Raw genomic sequence first — 18,427 nt, forward strand, 5'->3', positions numbered from 1 at the left:
CTATGCTTAAATTGAATAAAACATTCAAGAGATCCCTGCTGCTGGTGGTGCTCAAAAGATGTGTACATTTGATTTAATCGATTTGTTCTCATTTGTTTGCAGAGAATGGGATAGAGAGTTAGCAACATCGAAGAAAAATCCGAAACTTGTCAATGCACTTCGCCGGTGTTTTTTCTGGAGATTTCTATCTTATGGGATTCTGCTTTATTTTGTGGTGAGGCTTTGTTCACTTACAGATGGTATTGATTAAACAGTAAAGTGTTCAAATTATGTTTTGCAGCAAAACTACCCTAAAATTAAAATAAATTTTGCAGCCAAGTAAACAACATTGTCAGTGTCACCATTTTTGGGCCACAGCACTCCAACTAATTCCCTCTCTTAAGCTTGCAGAGCTGAACATATGGCAGGAAATATCAGACAACAGTATCTGTTAAAGGGATCATCAACTATTAACAGGTTAATTTCTTCTGGTGGTTACTCTGTTGCTACAAGCATTTTGGTGCTTTCTCTAGTTCTTGCAATTTGTAAAAATCTACAGGATATGAAGTGAGAGATGTTGAAGTTTTTTTTACTAACTTCCAGCTTCTGCATAAACCTGTTGACATATGGTTTGAATGCATTCGTAGTTATTTTCCTTAAATACAGCACAGCTGGACAAGCTGTAGAACACTGAGGAGAAAGTGTGGATGAACTATCAACAAATTCTATCAAGAAATTCTTCCATCAGAATGTTGGTGAGAAACATCTTAGCAGAAATCTTTGCTTCAGGAAAGATGTCCTCGCTGAAATCTGTTACTCCCAACTTCAACCTAAGGACTGCCTTGCTAGTGGCTACGATAGTGATTAACTTTTACATCTCCTTTGAAAAAGGAGCTGAAGATAATTGCAACATCTCACAGTTTACATTCCATTGTTGTTGAAGGAGTTAATGGAATGCTTTGGTGAAGAAAAGCTAACTACATTTCATTTTCTATCATCTGAGACCAAGTATAGCAAACATGTGGCTTCATATTGTATGCAGGCTTCTCCATAGTGTGCGGTACAAATGACTGTACTCACAACTTTACAGTGCCAACTCTTTGCTTTACTACAACTGAAAAACTGTCACTCCTATAATTCCAAGCATATAACACAAAATGTCTTGTGAATGCCTGATATTCTAGCCACAGTTGTGATGTCTTCATTCTGAGCCAGTCTGCCATGCAAGCTGCATTTCCGTCACCACATCAAATTAAAATGGGGTTACAAGGTCAATCTGTTGATGACTTGTGTGTCTGATGACCAGCACATGTGCACATGCATACAATGAATAAAATGAAACTTCAGAAAATATGAAGTAAACTACTGGCATGTCAAATCAACACATTGATTGTCTGGTCTGCTCTGGAGATGCCCTGCAGCATTTGACAGAGCAAATGTCGAGTTTTGTGATGGCCTGTTACATACTGCACAACCTCACCAACATGAGGGCACAGCATTCTGCTGAGCAGTTCAGGAACATGAACTCGAGGAAGTGGAGGAAGTAAACTACAAATCCATTTTCTGGCCAATGTCACATAAACACATTCAATTGTTTGCCAGTAACCCTAATTCCAAATTTGTTAACAATCCCATATCTCATCTTCCGTCTCTCACTGACCACCACAATGTCCACCTAGCCACAATGCAAAAATAAAAGCTACTGCAAAAGAAACATTACAAACCAATTTTTATGTGAAATTGTGGGATGTAGCATGCAACTATCAATAATCACCCTTGTAATTTTTCTTATTGCCTGTATTCTGTGTGTCTTTGCATGGTTCATTTCTCCTATTCACTATTACCCCAATGGCAGGTAGAATGCTGCTGATTTTTAATAGAGAAGACTGCAGGTGGGGTCACAGGACATATGCATGTAGCTCCAATTCTCAAAGTCCTGGCCTCCAGCTGCAACATCTTGACATGGCTTGCAGACATCTGGCCTGTCTGATTGCTGGGCCTTTAAGTTACATTTCACACCATAATCCACAATGTTCACATCCTTAACACAGTGAAGAGGCAATCCAAAGTTGAAGATTTCTTGGTCTTTAAAATAGATTGGTGAGTAGAAAAGGATAGCAGGACTTTAGGTTGTGTGTACAAAGCAAGCAGGGAAATGTTGTTAAATCCGTAGAAGATATTTATTAGACCAGAGTAAAGGCATTGTGTGCTACTCTCTGTACTACATTGTAGGAAGGATAGTAAAGCCACAGAAAAAGTATTGTGAAAATTCACTTGAATGAACCAGAGAACAAAATGTCTAAACCTGATGTAATTCTGCCCATTGTATGGGCCTAAAGCAGGTGTAGCATTATTCCAACTAACTGGGCAGATGCTTAAAATAATCCACAATCCTGTTTAGATAAACTTAGAGACATTTGAAATGAATATATGTCACTTAAATTGATGTCCTCTGCACTCATTTCTGACCAGGATTGGTACATTGGTTTCTAATAACTAGAGCTTCACAAATGCATATATTTAATGGAGTTGAAAGAGAATGAGCTCTTGTCTAAGCTCCACGAAATCATTGCAGGCCATTGTCAGCTTACTACAACACTCCTCCTGATTGATTCCTCCCTCCTTCCAGGTTTGGGTATCATCTCAGGTGACATCTTTACAATCCTGATGGGTGAGCCATACTGGACATTTCATTGGCATATGTAACTTGCCTAATTTATGATGGTAGGGCCCCACAGACAAATTTAGTTCAGTTCTTGACCATCTCCATTGTAGTGCAACGTACCCACTTGGAGGCAGCAAGGAATTCAGTTATATTATGTCTTTGATTTTCTGCAATGAGACACTAACCTCCACACAACATAAGATAACTACAAAAGTGCTGAGAATTCGAAATGTAGAGAGGATGTATATTAGTTTAAACCTATGGGAACTGTATTTGATTGCATACAATCCAATGTTATGGTAAAAATACAAGTAAAGGATTAATGTTCCTCAGTGTAATTTGTCCGTTAAGTGTGATAACTTGTGGATTAAGTTGTGTGCATTTTGTATTGCTAATACTGAATCTTCATAGCTACTTATTTAATTTCTTTTGTGATTTCAATAGGAATTCACTAAAGCTGTGCAGCCTCTCTGCCTTGGACGAATAATAGCATCATATAACGTGAGAAATACTTATGAGCGTGAAATAGCCTACTACCTTGCCTTAGGCCTATGCCTTCTGTTTGTTGTGAGGACTCTCTTTCTACATCCAGCTGTCTTCGGTCTCCAGCACCTCGGGATGCAGATGAGAATAGCATTGTACAGTTTAATTTATAAAAAGGTATTTATATAATTTGCACTGACATAGTTTTATTATAGATATCTTGCAGTGTGATTTGAAAGGTAAGAGGAGATTCCTTTTCTTGAATAGTGTAACTCTGGAGGTTTTTCTGGATCATGGGGCTGCAACAATGCTTATCTGGTTTCATGTCTAAGTTTTCCAACATAGCCAGTACAACTCTGGTCCCACACAGTCACAACTGGATTAATCGAAGGTTTTGCTGGCCAGACACAGTCATTATTCCAGTGGAGAGGGGAGTTGCACATGGGTCCTTGCCTGGGAAATTGGAGATTCTGCTGGGCAACTCCCCTTTGTCTGGAACCATCCGAAAATCTCCCTTTAAACCAGAGAATTGAGAGTAAACAAGTAATTACTCAGGAAAAGTTACACTATTAAATAGAGACAGACATACCTCAAACACTCTCAACTACATGTCCCCTAAATCACTTTGTGTGATCCACGGTTGCTGGCCTGACCCCCCCCCCAAGACAGGACACATCTCCATCCTGCTCTGGACTCCAACGCCTTTTCCTCGCTCCCTCTTTGCTTGCTCTGTACCTGACCCACCTTCACCCCAGGGAGCTGATCACCTCTCACTGCACACTGACCTCCCCTTCACCCACTTCAGACCAATCCTCACCCCCAGCTGCACTCTGACATCTCCTTCCGCCCTCACTACACTCTGATCTCCCCTTCACCCGCTTTGGACCCGATCCCGACCCAGCTGTACCCTTCACCCGTTTTGGACTCAGTGTCCTCCTTTCCCATCTTTAGGAGCCAACTTTGTTCACCAGCTCCAGGCCTGGCCCCCAGACAGCTGTTCTGGATACAGCTCCCTTTCCCCAATGGGTTTCAACTCCCTGTTAATCATCAGGGTGCTGATCCCTCATTATCACACTCCAAACCTACTCCGCCCTTCACTTGCTGTGGACACAAACCAAGCTCTGTTCACCCCTGTCCCAATGATTCTTCACCAGCTCCAGGCCTGGCCCCCAGTCAGCTGTTCTGGATACAGCTCCCTTTCCCCAATGGGTTTCAACTCCCTGTTGATCATCAGGGTGCTGATCCCTCATTATCACACTCCAAACCTACTCCGCCCTTCACTTGCTGTGGACACAAACCAAGCTCTGTTCACCCCTGTCCCAATGATTCAATACCCTCTTCAACTGCTCTGGACCCTATGTCCATCATCTTGCAGGAGCTGACTGCCCTTCTGGAACCAAACCCTCTTCAATCCCAGGAGAGAGCCTCTCACTCTACCCCTACTCTGGATCTTCTCTCTTGTTCCGTTGTTCTGGAATTGGCATTCGCATTCCTGACCTCCAACCCTGCCGGCCTCCACTACCTGGCACCTGGACATCCATTCTGCATTTCAGACTGAATGTTTCCCTGCTTTCCACACACTTCCTAATACCCCCATTTCCCGCTGCGATCCTTGGGCCTGACATACCCTCCCTCACCCCTGCCAGACCTGATTTCTGCCAGCATACTTCCCTGTGCCAGAAACGGATCTCTCCTTAAACACTGCATAACTTTACTGGACCCTTTGCCACCTTGCACCTTGGCACCTTGTCTGGTACTCTACCCTTCAGCACCTATTCCCTACCCAATTGGCACCCTACTTACCAGGCCCTCAATCCAGCTGGCACCCTACTTGTCTGAATCCCTGGCCCCTACCCATCTGGCACAAATTCTCCCGACATCTTCACCTTCCACTTATGAACTTGCTTGACTGGAGATGTCGAAGTGCTGTCTGTGATTCTGGATCATTAAATGTCATAAAGTCATGCAGCATGGAACCAGACCCTTCATCCAACCAGTCTGGACCAACCATGGTCCCAATCTAAACTAGTCCCACCTGACTGTGCTTGGCCCATATCCCTCCGAACCTGTCCCATTCATGAGCTTATCCAAATATCTTTTAAATGATGTAACTGTACCTGCATCCACCATTTCCTCTGGCAATTCATTCCACACATGAATCACTCTTGTGTGAAAAAAGTTGCCCCTCGTGTCCTTTTAAAATATTTCTCCTCTCACCCTAAAAATAGTTTTGAACTTCCCCAAGGCTAGGTAAACTCCCCTGTCATTCACCCTATCTGTGCCCCTCATGATTTTATAAACTTTAATATTGTCACCCTTCAACCTCCTATTATCCAGTGAAAAAAAGTCCCAACCTTTCCAGTCTATTTTTATGCCTCAAACTTTCCATTCCCAGCAACATTGTGGTCAATCGTTTCTGAACCCTTTCCAGTTTAATAATATCCTTCCTATAGCATGGTGATTAGAACTGCACATTGTACTCCAGAAGAGGCCTCACTAATATCCTGTACAACCACTACATAACGTCCAACTCCTCTATTCAAAGGTCTGAGTAATGACTAAATGCCTTCTTAACTACCTTGTCTGTCTGTGATGCAAATTTCAAAGAATTATGTACCTGAACCCCATGGTCTCTATTCTACAATATTACCCAGGGCCCTGCCATTGATTGTATAAATCCTGTGAAAATAGGGCCTGGTTTGTCTTTTCCCCAAAATTTTGCGACACAAGAGAACTGTCAGAATGGGAGCATAGCTCCACTTTTCTGAGGGAACCCTGATTGGAATCTCCTACCAGAAATATGGAGGTCTCTCCTTTTGTAAAAATGAAGAAGTTGAATGGTAACCTGTCGAAAATTGCCAGTCATTGGAAAGACTAGCCCATAGCCACTCTGGCAATATCATCCAGTGGAACAGATTCAACTTCCAAATGTAACTTGGCCACAATAATTTGACACTATTTTTGATATGATGACCAATGACGAGCTATTTCAATGGACAAGCACTCTTTCCAACTCAACAAGCCTGGTGCCACTTTGTCTGCCCTCCAGCAAAACTACTGCATCTTTTGCCATGAATACAGAAATTGCTGGAGAAACTCAGCAGGTCCAGCAGAATCTGTTGAGAGAAAGCAGAGTTTAGATTTTGAGTCCAGTGAGCCTTCTTCAAAACTCACTGTGACACTGGACTCGAAACATTAACTCAGATTTCTCAGCACCAATGCTGCCAGATCTGTTGAGCTTCTCCAGTAATTTCTGTTTTGTTTCAGATTTCCAGCAAATGTAATTCTTTGTTTTATATTACTGCATCTTTTTGTCCTAAATTTATCTACCCTCCATGATTGCTCATTTGGGTTGAAATATCTAAACACAACTCTCATTGCCTGTTTGACAATGAATCACATGTCAAACCTCATATGCACCTCATTGAGTTTTGATTATGGGGAAATGTCAAAGCGAATCATTGAAATGTGAATTGGATGAATTTTTTTCAGAAAATAACAATCTGCAATTCAGTAGACTGGTAATTTGAGGCATGTTTAGACCATAACATACAAGAACAAAATTAAGCCAGTCAGCCCCTCGAGTCTGCTCCGCCATTTCATCATGGCTGCTATAGTTCTCAACCCCATTCTCCTTTTTTGTCCTCGTAACTTTTGATCCCCTTGATAACCAAGAGCCTATCTATCTCTATCTTAAACACATAATCTCCAAAACCTTCTACATCAATGAGTTCCACAGATTAACCACTGTCTGGCTAAAGAAATTCCTCCTCTTAAGGAGTCATCCCTTTGCTCAATGCTGTGCCCTCATGTCCTTGTCTCTCCTCCTAGTGGAAATATCTTCTTTATGTTCATTCTATCCATTCCTCTCTGTATTCTGTACATTTCAAACAGATTTCCCTTCATCCTCATAAACTCCATTGAGTACAGACCCAGAGTTCTCAATTGCTCCTCATATGAAAAGCCCTTCATCCCTAGGATCATTCTTGTAAACCTCCTCTGAACTCTGTCCAGCACTGGCACATCCTTCCTTAGATATGGAGCATGAAACTGCTTACAATTGTGCATTCTTGATATCCTATGCAATTTCCACATTTTTGCATCCTTAATATCTGAATTAAATGGGCTAATGAGGAGGTATTTTTAAGTAAACAATTCTGCCTGCACACAATCTTGATTTTCAGTTGGCACATCATGATGAGTAGACTGCCCTGTGTGATGAGGCTATCACTTTAATAAGGCTATTTTGTCCTTAGGTTTTTTTTAAAGAGAGGTCGCAAAGGCAGAGGTGTTGAGGTGTCTAGGAAGAGTCTAGTTTAACAGTGACAGGGGAGTGGCCAGTTTTCCCAGTTCAATGCTGGATGACTAAAGAAATTGAGGGTTTGGTTAAAAACAAGATGGAAGCATATGTCAGGTATAGACAGGATAGATCGAGTGAATCCTTAGAAGTAAATAAAGGCAGTAGGAGTATACTTAAGAAGGAAATCAGGAGGGCAAAAAGGGGACATGAGATAGCTTTGGCAAATAGAATTAAGGAGAATCCAAAGGGTTTTTACAATACATTAAGGACAAAAGGGTAACTAGGGAGAGAATAGGGCCCCTCAAAGATCAGCAAGATGGCCTTTGTGTGGAGCTGCAGAAAATGGGGGAGATACTGGAGTATTTTGCATCAATATTTACTGTGGAAAAGGATATGGAAGACATAGAATGTAGGGAAATAGATGGTGACTCCTTGCAAAATGTCCATATTACAGAGGAGAAAGTGCTGGATGTCTTGAAATGCATAAACGTGGATAAATCCCCGGGACCTGATCAGGTGTACCGTAGAACTCTGTGGGAAGCTAGAGAAGTGATTGTTGGGCCTCTTACTGAGATATTTGTATCATCGAGAGTCACAGGTGAGATGCTGGAAGACTGGAGGTTGGCAAACGTGGTGTCACTGTTTAAGAAGGATGGCAAGGACAAGCCAGGGAACTATAGACCAGTGAGCCTGACGTCGGTGGTGGGCAAGTTGTTGGAGGGAAAGGATGTATGTGTATTTGGAAAGGCAAGGACTGATTAGGGATAGTCAACATGGCTTTGTGCATGGCAAATCATGTCTCATAAATTTGATTGAGTTTTTTGAAGAAGTAACAAAGAGGATTGATGAGGGCAGAGTGGCAGGTGTGATCTATATGGACTTCAGTAAGGCATTCAACAAGGTTCCCCATGGGAGACTGTTTTTCAGACTGGAGGCTTGTGACCAGTGGAGTGCCACAAGGATCGGTGCTGGGTCCTCTACTTTTTGTCATTTACATAAATGATTTGGATATGAGCATAAGAGGTACAGTTAGTAAGTTTTCAGATGGCTCCAAAATTGAAGGTTTAGTGGACAGCGAAGAAGGTTAGCTCAGATTACAACAGGCTCTTGACTAGATGGACCATTGGGCTAAGAAGTGGCAGATGGAGTTTAATTCAGATAAATGCGAGGTGCTGCATTTTGGGAAAGCAGGATTCATACACTTAATGGTAAGTTCCTAGGGAGTGTTGCTGAACAGAGACCTTGGAGTGCAGATTCATAACACCTTGAAGGTGGAGTTGCAGGTAGCTAGGATAGTGAAGAAGGCGCTTGGAATGGTTTTTATTGGTCAGAGTATTGAGTACAAGTGTTGGGAGATCATGTTGCGGCTGTACTGGACATTTGTAAGGCCACTGTTGGAATATTGCGTGCAATTCTGGTCTCCTTCCTATCGCAAAGATGTTGTGAAAATTGAACGGGTTCAGAAAAAATTATGAGGATGTTGCCAGGGTTGGAGGATTTGAGCTATAGGGAGAAAGTGAACAGGCTGGGACTATTTTCCCTGGAGCGTCAGAGGTTGAGGGGTGACCTGATAGAGGTTTACAAAATCATGAGGGGCATGGATAGGATAAATAGACAAAGTCTTTTCCCTGGAGTCAGGGAGTCTAGAACTAGAGGCCATAGGTTTAGGGTGAGAGGGGAACGATATAAAAGAGACCTAAGGGGCAACTTCTTCACACAGAGGGTGGTAGGTGTATGGAATGAGCTGCCAGAGGAAGTGGTGGAGGCTAGTACAATTGCAACATTTAAAAGGCATTTGGATGGATATATGAATAGGAAAGGTTTGGAGGGATATGGGATGGGTGCTGACAGGTGGGACTAGATTGGGTTGGGATATCTGGTCGGCATGGACAGGTTAGACCGAAGGTCTGTTTCCATGCTGTACATCTCTAAGACCTCTATGACGTATTGGTTAAGTTTTCCAATAGTTAGGTTATTCTAAATTCTGTTTTCTTTTGTTCGTGTTTCAACTGCAATGTTTAAATAAGTTTTGTTTTATTTAAAGCTGAGTGGTTTGACCAGCTGCATCACCCTTGGAATATCTGCCTTTAAAATAAGAAAACGTTAGGATCTGGGCACATTTTCAAAGTATTTTGAGGGGTTTTGGACCGGCCCATAACACCTGGCACTCTTAAGATAGCTGACAAAATACTGGTAATACTCACATACTTTAGGATGCTACTCCTGGAATGAGCAAGCTCATAAATATTCTGTTGCACATTAACAAGTCTTTAAAATGATCTCAGTTTCCAAAAATGCCAAGTTATATCACTTTAAATGACCAAATAATGCCAATGAACAGAACTGCACTGACATGGAACATTATACCCCAACTTCTTCAAGCGTATTTTTAAATTTTCAAACATAATTATTATACATTATACATAATGCTGTTTATACTTTAAATTAAACAGGACTATTCAAGTAATGACTATGTTAAACTGTGATCATGAAAATAGATCTTTAAATGCCTGCTTTTCTAAAAAAAATTATTTCTTAACAGATCTTAAAAATGTCAAGCAGAGTACTTGATAAAATTGACACTGGACAACTTGTTAGTCTCCTATCCAACAACCTTAATAAATTTGATGAGGTAAGTAAAATATGTGTGCGATACACACTGTTTATAGAAAGCCTTATTTTCCACCAGTTCATTTCAATTGAAGAAGTCATTTTTGTTTCAATATACAATGTGAATTCAGGCTCAAGTCTTTTCTGTATCTCTTTACCATAAAGAGGTAAAGCCTAAGTGTGGAATGTACATACATATTGTCAATTCCCACTGAATGATTTAGCATTTGCATTTCATAACTATAATTCTAATGTCAATAAAATCTTCTAATCAGCCTAAAACATTATAGTATGAACTGCTCTACTAATTGAATAGATAAACAGTACTATTCATTATTAAATGTGCTTTAAAATAATTTGCATGAATATGTCAGGCATAGATTTTTATAAAGATGGACTTCCTTTCACCCATTCCAAATGGATGTGGCTGACAATTTGAAGTCTTGCCTCCGAATATATCACCGACCATTTTTGCGGAGGCAGCTCATGAGCTTGCATGAACTTGGTGGACTAAATGTCCGCTTAGATTAGCCCTGGTAGGAGTTGGTCTGTATCTGTGGATTCATTTGGATATCCATTAAAACCCTTCCAAGAGCTTAGTTATCAGTTAGGATAGTCCTGACACACCTTTGGAGGAGGGCAGGTGTCCTGCAAAGAATGTCAGATTCCCTCGAGAAAGGTAGGGTACCCTTTCATGAAGGCACTATACTCTTTGAGTATGCTAAAAGTATGCACAAATGTGTGTAAATTGTTTATAAGCTGATTGACATTGTCTAGAGGAACCATCAAAAGGGCCTTTCAAAAGAAATTGTTAATAGTGTCAAGGAGCTTAAAATATCTGTCCCTTAAATCCTTAAAAAAATGGATGTAGTGAAATGTATGCCTTCCTATGCACCACATGGGCCCTCATATCCTTCATACCAACATACATACCCTCGCCCCCAACCATTTCCCTTTAGTGCCACCTCATGCCACCCAAGCCCCCACCAAACACCCTTTGTTTTTACACTAAGCATACCAACTCACCCAGTGTCCACCATGGACAGAACTCAGGACCTCATCCCACTCGTGGTGAGAAGAAATATTATAAAGTTCTAAGTGTCTACTGCAGATCTTTTATAAATATTGCTCTTTTTTAAAACATACACTAAAATTCTTCAAACTACACAGCCCTTTGAACCACAAACACCTAATTCAAGTGCTTAACTCCTTCTAAATTCATAGTTCTATTTGACATTGAGAAAGAATTAATAACCACTTGGAGATGTCAATTAAATTGTGAAATAGCAAACACCCTCTTGTTCTAAAAATATGTTGTAAAATCAGTCATGCAGCACTAATCGCTTCCCAAGTTCACAGGCATATATGAATAGACAGAATGAAATAGCAATTAATTAGTAAAAATGTTTTTAAACTTTAATACACTATCTCTGCACTGAGACCGGCATGCTGCAAAGCTTGCCTCTGTACTCTTTCCAGGTTCTACCTCCCAGAGAACCTTACCACCCCTGAATGAGAATCTGAAATTGAGAGCCATAATCTCACTGTCCAGATTTGTGGAGCCGGGAAATGTCTTGACTCTGCGCTGCCAACTCAAGAGCAAAAATAAAGGCATCATTGCCATTTCTGTAGTAAAATCCTTAATATTTATCAGAAGTATGACAGGTGGACTACTTCTAATATTTTAGGGAATGTACAGATTGTCTCCCAGGTCATTCTAAATCATGTTAGCTTTTGTTATGAAGGTTAGTTAGTGGCTTGCTCAAACTCCCAACTTCGGTCCTATCTTTTTTACCAAAATATTTCTTATGCCACTAAATATCTTTTGGATTCTCCATTCCTGATGTAAGGAATTAGATTCCACAGGCATATTACCTCTCTTTCCTGATGCTAACTTGGTGAATTTATTGGGTAGAATGTTAACTTTTCAGGAAAGGTGGATTTGAGTTTGGGCAGAAGGAAGAACGGGCTCTGAAAAGTGCTGCAGATTCAGGAACACAATATTGTTCCATTCACTTCCAGTTTTAATCGGGTCATTTGTAGGCGAGAGCGAATACCTGTCAAGCTGTTTGGTAAGTTATGAAAATACAGGGCGACCGCCATATTGGCGGGTCTGATTACCGCGGTTTAACGTGGCCTGAACATATTACATGGAATATTCCAGAACCAGGGAGCAGGAGGCTGCAGGCGAGCTATATTTACCACTTTAATGAATGGGTTCACTATTACCCGCACTTTCAGGCATCCATGGTAGATCTTGGAACGTATCCACCATGGGTATGGGGCAACAATTGTATTCCAAAGAGCATTTAATTCAAGATTTAACTCAGACTCTGTCTTTAACAATCAGCATATGTGTTTCCTGAGTTGTGTGGAACTTGTAAAGACCAACAAAGCAAAATAATTACAGGCAGTGCTGCTTCATTAAAACTGACAGACTGGGAAGTCTTCAAACAGGGAGACTGAATAGATGCAGCACTGCTTAGGTGAGAGAAAATACTGCTCAGATCACCTTCAAGCAGTATGCTCTTGCTATTTGAGACACAATTTTCATTTTGATAGAAATCAGTTCACCTGTCTTGGATGTCACTCACCGAGATGTAGTTTAGCCTGTTACTAATCTTCTCTGGAGCATGGTAGCATTTCATGGAGCTCTATTCTGGTAAGATTCAGTATCAACAACTCATAGAGCAGCACAGGTAACAAAAACAGCAGTAACAGGTGCCTCCTTCTCACCCACATATCATTTCACAGGGCATGGGGAAATGGATTCTGAGATCCAGCTGGAGGGAAGTCTGATTCCAAACACAGAGGATCAGCTCATTGTATCTCTCTCTCTTTGAGTATCAGTGGTCCAAGTGAGCATGCATTACTAATGGCTGTCACTGAAGACCATTTCCCCCATGATGATCTGTCTTCTCTGGGAATTCACCTGTAAGGAGAAAAAAAAATGAGTTGTGGGAGTGAGAAATGGGAGTGAAAAGGAGATAATAACCATGAGTGTGGAAAGTCACAATGAGGATGGATGTAAGATGACACCAAGATAAATGTGAATCTGAGTGTTGGCTGTTCAACTGGTGATGTGAGGAGGTACCTCAAGAGGAAGGAATGAATGGAGCCACAAGATGTGTTGGCCTGAAGAGCTTTGCAGAGGGAAGTGATGAGAAAATCAAAGCATAAGTTGTGGCACCTGGATAGTAATGCCATTCACCTTTCCTGCTGATATGAGATACTTGAAGATTTTAGGGTATTCTCCCCAGGTTTCAACACACATACTGTTCACATCCTCAACCACTTTGACCCTCACCTCCTTGCTTTCTTTCTATCCTTGGAAAGCATCATCTCATCTGATCCCTCAGATTCTACAGTAAAACTTCCAGATAAGATCATGAAACTCTCGGAACAGCCTTTGCAGTTATCTCTCCAATTCCTCCGGTTGCTGAAGCCTCAGGCATCAATATAAAGTTCAACCGTTTTGACCCTATTGGTGTCCCTTTAATAGGAAGGCTCCCATTGACAGATTTGGTGTGTACCTTGCCCACCCTCTTTGATTGATTGAGAAATCTGATGCAGAATACCTATGGGTGTTACAAGGTTTGATACTAAATTAAATAAGTTTCTGCTCCACTAACGGCCTCCCTGCTACAAGTTTAGATAATTTATTGTTAAAATAAGATAACATTTCACCCATTCTCTCTGTCTCCCTTTCTTCTATCTTTACCTATATTTCATGTTAATTGTTTTTAGACAAAAGTTGAATGGATATTCAGGGTGAAAATGCCTGATGGAACAGTGGTCTTCTCCATTTGGGAAACCTTATTACAAACTGTAAAACCATAAGAAATAGGAACAGGAATAGGCTACTTGACCCCTTGAGCCTGCTCTTCCATTCAACAAGATCATGGATGATCTAACATTCCTCACATCTACTTTATTACCGTTGATCCCCCTACTGACAAGAATTAGCCTTAATTATACGCAAGGGCTCTGAGCTCACAGCTGTTTGGTAAGGAGTTCCAAAGACTCTCAACCCTCTGAGAGAAGAAATTTCTCCTCATCTCAGTCTTAGAATGGTACACTTTTGTTGTGATGCCCTCTGGTTCTCAATCCGCCCATGAGGAAAAACATATTCTCAGCATTTACTCCATCAAGCCCCTTAAGAATTCTATGTTTCAATGAGATCACCTCTCCTTCTTCTAAACTCCAGTGAGTAGAATCCCAAATTGTTTAACCTTTAATCATAAGACCATCACTGCACGCCGGGGATGATCCTACTGATCATTCTACGAACTGTCTTCAATGAAACAATATCTTTTCTTAAATAAGAGGACCTGTAGTCAGACTTCCCTGCTCTTATACTCCAACGCCTTGAAATAAAGGCCAACATTTCATTAGCCTTCCTGATTATCTGCTGCACCTGCGAGCTAGCTTTGTGTTTCATGCCCAAGTAATCCAATGTGTCTTTGTGTTACAGCCTTCTTCAGGTTTTCTCCATTTAAATAAAAAGCTGTTCTTTTATTTTCTCTCCCAAAAGGAACGACTTCACATTTTCTCACAATATACTCCATTTGCCAACATTTTTCCCATTTACCTAACCTATCAACATCTCTCTGTAAGCTGTTGTATCCCCTTCACAAAATTGCCTCTCCACTTATTTTTATGTCATCTGCAAATCTGGCTACCTTTCCCCAAGTCATGAAACTGAGTACCTGGAATCATTAACGTGTTCAGGGCAGGTCACTGGTGTCTGCACTTAAGATGAATGGATTCATCTTAAGTGCTTACAATACATTGACGCCTTGGAAAGACCTGTGGGAGAAACCTGAAACTATTTTGAACAGCTGAACAGGGGACGCTTCAGGAGGCAGATAGGGATGAGTTTCCTGGGAAATTTCCCAGGTACAACCCTTTGATGGACAAGTGGAAGATTTGAAACCTCTTCTGAACTGGAACAGAAGGAATGTGCTTACCTTCATTTTTTCACCACTTTTGGCATTTATCCTGAAAATTAGCTTGAGCCTGAATCCACTACTGCTCATTATTATGGGTAAATGTAAGCATTAAATGTCAAATCATCTGCTTGTTATCTTAATCACATTAACAGACATATTAGCTGTGTGTATTTATTTAAACAATATCATGAATTTGTGTTTATATGCCCTTGACCACAAATTATTTCAAAGTATAAGGACTTGTGCTTTTTTTGCAGGGTGTGGCAGTTGCTCACTATGTCTGGATTGCACCAGTGCAAGTAGTTCTTTTAATGGGATTGCTCTGGAATGAATTGACAGAATTTGCATTTTGTGGATTGGGTTTCGTAACAATACTTGCCCTTTTCCAAGCCTGGCTAGGGAAGAAGATGATGCAATATAGGTGACAAATTCTTTCAGTAATTATGAGTAATACCTAATTGATCAACTGCAGTAAAATTCCATGCATATATAATTCCTTTGCACATTTTTAATGGCTTTTAGATTTGATTGTACACAAATGTCAATTTAACTCAGCATTCTTTCTTCGGAGTCAGAAGACTTTAATTCCATGTCCATTGTGGGCCTGAGCGTATTATCTAAGTAGGATATGGTGAATGAAATACAGAGGGAATTCCACATTGGTGGTGGTGCCATTTTTGGCTGAGACGTTGGCCCTGAATTTCACCAGGTCAGAGATTGTCTCTGCCCTGGCAAAAATGACAGAATCACAAGTCTCCTTCCTGAGACATTGTCTCTCTCATTGTCATTGGAATGAGATTTAGGGTGTATGCCAGGGATCACGCATATATGATTCCTGGAGACAACTGCTCATTTAAGTGACTAGCTGCCTCCACTGAAATGGGATTTAGGAGTCCCTAAGGTGTGGAAATTAGAACAAATCTGTTTTCAGTACATTTCGTTTAGATTTTTGGGGCTGGAGTACTCTGCCGATATGATCCAAAGATACCTGAAGGGTGAAAACATGCTTTTGGAGAGAGCATCCACTATTCATTTGGTGTGAGGCTCAGGTACCTTTGGAGTAGGGGATTTGTTAATGCCATTTGGGACAGTTAACTGTGGCAAATGTTGTGTGCAACTAGTGCATAATCCTTTTGGAGCTGTTCAATTTGTGAAGACCTGTCTACAAATGTCATCAAGTACTGACCTTTCAAAAAATGTCAATAAGTGTTGACCTATCAAGGGGCCTCTAGAAGTCTCAAAATGTGGGAGTTACCATTGACCAGAAACTGAAAATACCAGCCATGCAAATACTGTTACCCCAAACGTAGATCAGAGGCTAGGAACTCTGCAGTGAATAACTCAGCCTCTGATTCCTGAAAACCCATCCATTATCAACAATAAGTCAAGAGAGATGAAATATTCTCCACTTATTTGGATCGGTGCAGCTCTAACAGCACTCAGGATGTTCAACACCATCCAGGGCAAAGCAGCCCATATGATAGGCACTCACTCTAATATCTTGAACATTCATTCCTTCTACTTAGCAGCAGCAATATGAACTATCTATAATATATTCTGCAACAACTCACCAAGGCTGCTTCCAAACCAGTGACTTTGACTACCTATGAGAACCAGGGCAGCAGATACATGGGAACATTACAATTACCAGCAAATTGCTCTCCAAGCTACTTACCTTCCTATATCATTATTCCTATATCATTATTCCTTCACTGTTACTGGGTCAAATTCCTGGAACTCCCTTCCCAACAATGTTGTGAGTGTTCCTGCATCACCTTCCCTAGCACAATTAAGGATAGGTAATAAATGTTGACCTAGCCAGATGTGGTCATATTCCGTGAATAGATAGCTTAAATTTATGAGTAACAGTGTTTTATCAATAGGTTGTGCTCTTTGATATAAAAAATGTAAGTAATTGACCTCTATATGCATCAATATTTGTGGATTTTTAATATTCATTCCATTGATAAATAGCTCTAACTATTTATTGAATGAAAATGTTTATTGACTAAAGGTTTTAAAGTGCTTGAGGGAGATATTTATTCACATAAGGTATTAACCAGAAATGAAATGCTTGTTTTGGTCAGTCATAGAATCTTAAGTGATACATTTGCTTTCACAAGAAATTTGTTCACAAGAAATTTTACTCTATTTGGCTGTTTTGTATCAATATGAACTTGTTTTTTTTTCAACTGTGATATAACCAATAAACTGGCAACTTTACTTCTTTTTTGATGCTTATAGATTAATACCCAAGCTGAAGGATAGTTGAGATGGCAAAGAGAGGGCAGGGCAAAGGGTAATTTGTGGGAGATGAGTTGGCACTAGTTAGAATGGGGCTATAAAAATACTATGCAGTGGATTGTCGGGCCAATGGTGTATCAGGGGCCATGGGAGATCAGCACAGAATGGCAAATTGATAGTTGGGCAGTGATTAGCATATAGGTATAAAGAAAATGGATGGGCAGATGGACAAAGGGTGGCACAGGGAAATGAAGGGGCGGGGTGGATACAGTGGCAGAGGGTGGCTCAGGAGTATGAAAGACAATGGGGGTGGCTGCAGGCTCAGAGGCTGGCATGACAGGGCATAGACGCTGATGGGGTGAGAGCAGGAGGGATACTGTCATATAGATCAACCCATGGAAAAAGGCCCTTCGGCCCATTATGTTGACCAGTCAAAAATAATCACGTAACTATTCTACTCCCATTTTCCAGCATTTGGCTCGTAGCCTAGTATTGCTTGGCATTGCAAGTAAATACTTCTTCAACATATTGAGAATGCTTCTGCCACTACCAGGCAGTGAGTTCCAGGTTCCCACCATCCTCTGGGGGGAAAAGAGTTTTCTGAAATATCCTGAAAATCTGCTGCCTTAAATCTATTGATCATTGATCCCTCCATCAAGGGGAAATGTTTCTTCCTGTTGACCCTGTCAATGCCACTCGTAATTTTATACATCTCATGTTTTTTGTTCCCATCTTCCCTTTTCAACTTTGCATACATTGACAGGAACCCCAGGAAAGCATGTGCCCAGACAATACAAAAACTCAGTAACTGCTTAAACTCTTCTGAAGTTGTGTTTGTGTATGTGTGAGTGAGTGAATGTGTATGTATGTGTGTGGCATGGGTTAGAGGGAACCCCAGAGGGAAATGAGTGGAGGGAGGGGAGGGGAGGGGAGGGGAGGTTTGAGGATGAGGATGAGGAGCACTAATAGTATGGGCACCAGGGTGGCACAGTGGTTAGCACTACTGCCTCCCAGCGCCTGAGACCCAGGTTCAATTCCCACCTCAGGCGACTGACTGTGTGGAGTTTGCACATTCTCCCCGTGTCTGCGTGGGTTTCTTCCGGGTGCTCCGGTTTCCTCCCACAGTCCAAAAAATGTGCAGGTTAGGTGAATTGGCCATGCTAAATTGTCCATAGTGTTAGGCGAAGGGGTAAA

At 41.1% G+C, this 18,427-nt stretch overlaps 1 protein-coding gene across 3 annotated transcripts in view; it reads left to right on the forward strand.

Annotated features, from left to right (window-relative positions):
* Positions 1 to 18,427, forward strand: part of cftr (CF transmembrane conductance regulator) — a 118,975-nt gene that overhangs the window by 21,874 nt on the left and 78,674 nt on the right. For all 3 annotated transcript variants that reach the window (XM_043709590.1, XM_043709591.1, XM_043709588.1), the window contains exons 3-6: positions 103 to 214; positions 3,089 to 3,304; positions 9,970 to 10,059; positions 15,247 to 15,410. In XM_043709590.1, the coding sequence (XP_043565525.1) occupies positions 103 to 214; positions 3,089 to 3,304; positions 9,970 to 10,059; positions 15,247 to 15,410 (582 nt within the window). The remainder of the gene's footprint in view (positions 1 to 102; positions 215 to 3,088; positions 3,305 to 9,969; positions 10,060 to 15,246; positions 15,411 to 18,427) is intronic.

This window comes from Chiloscyllium plagiosum, chromosome 19 (genome assembly GCF_004010195.1).
Source record: "Chiloscyllium plagiosum isolate BGI_BamShark_2017 chromosome 19, ASM401019v2, whole genome shotgun sequence".
In the NCBI taxonomy this organism is placed as follows: Eukaryota; Metazoa; Chordata; class Chondrichthyes; order Orectolobiformes; family Hemiscylliidae; genus Chiloscyllium; species Chiloscyllium plagiosum.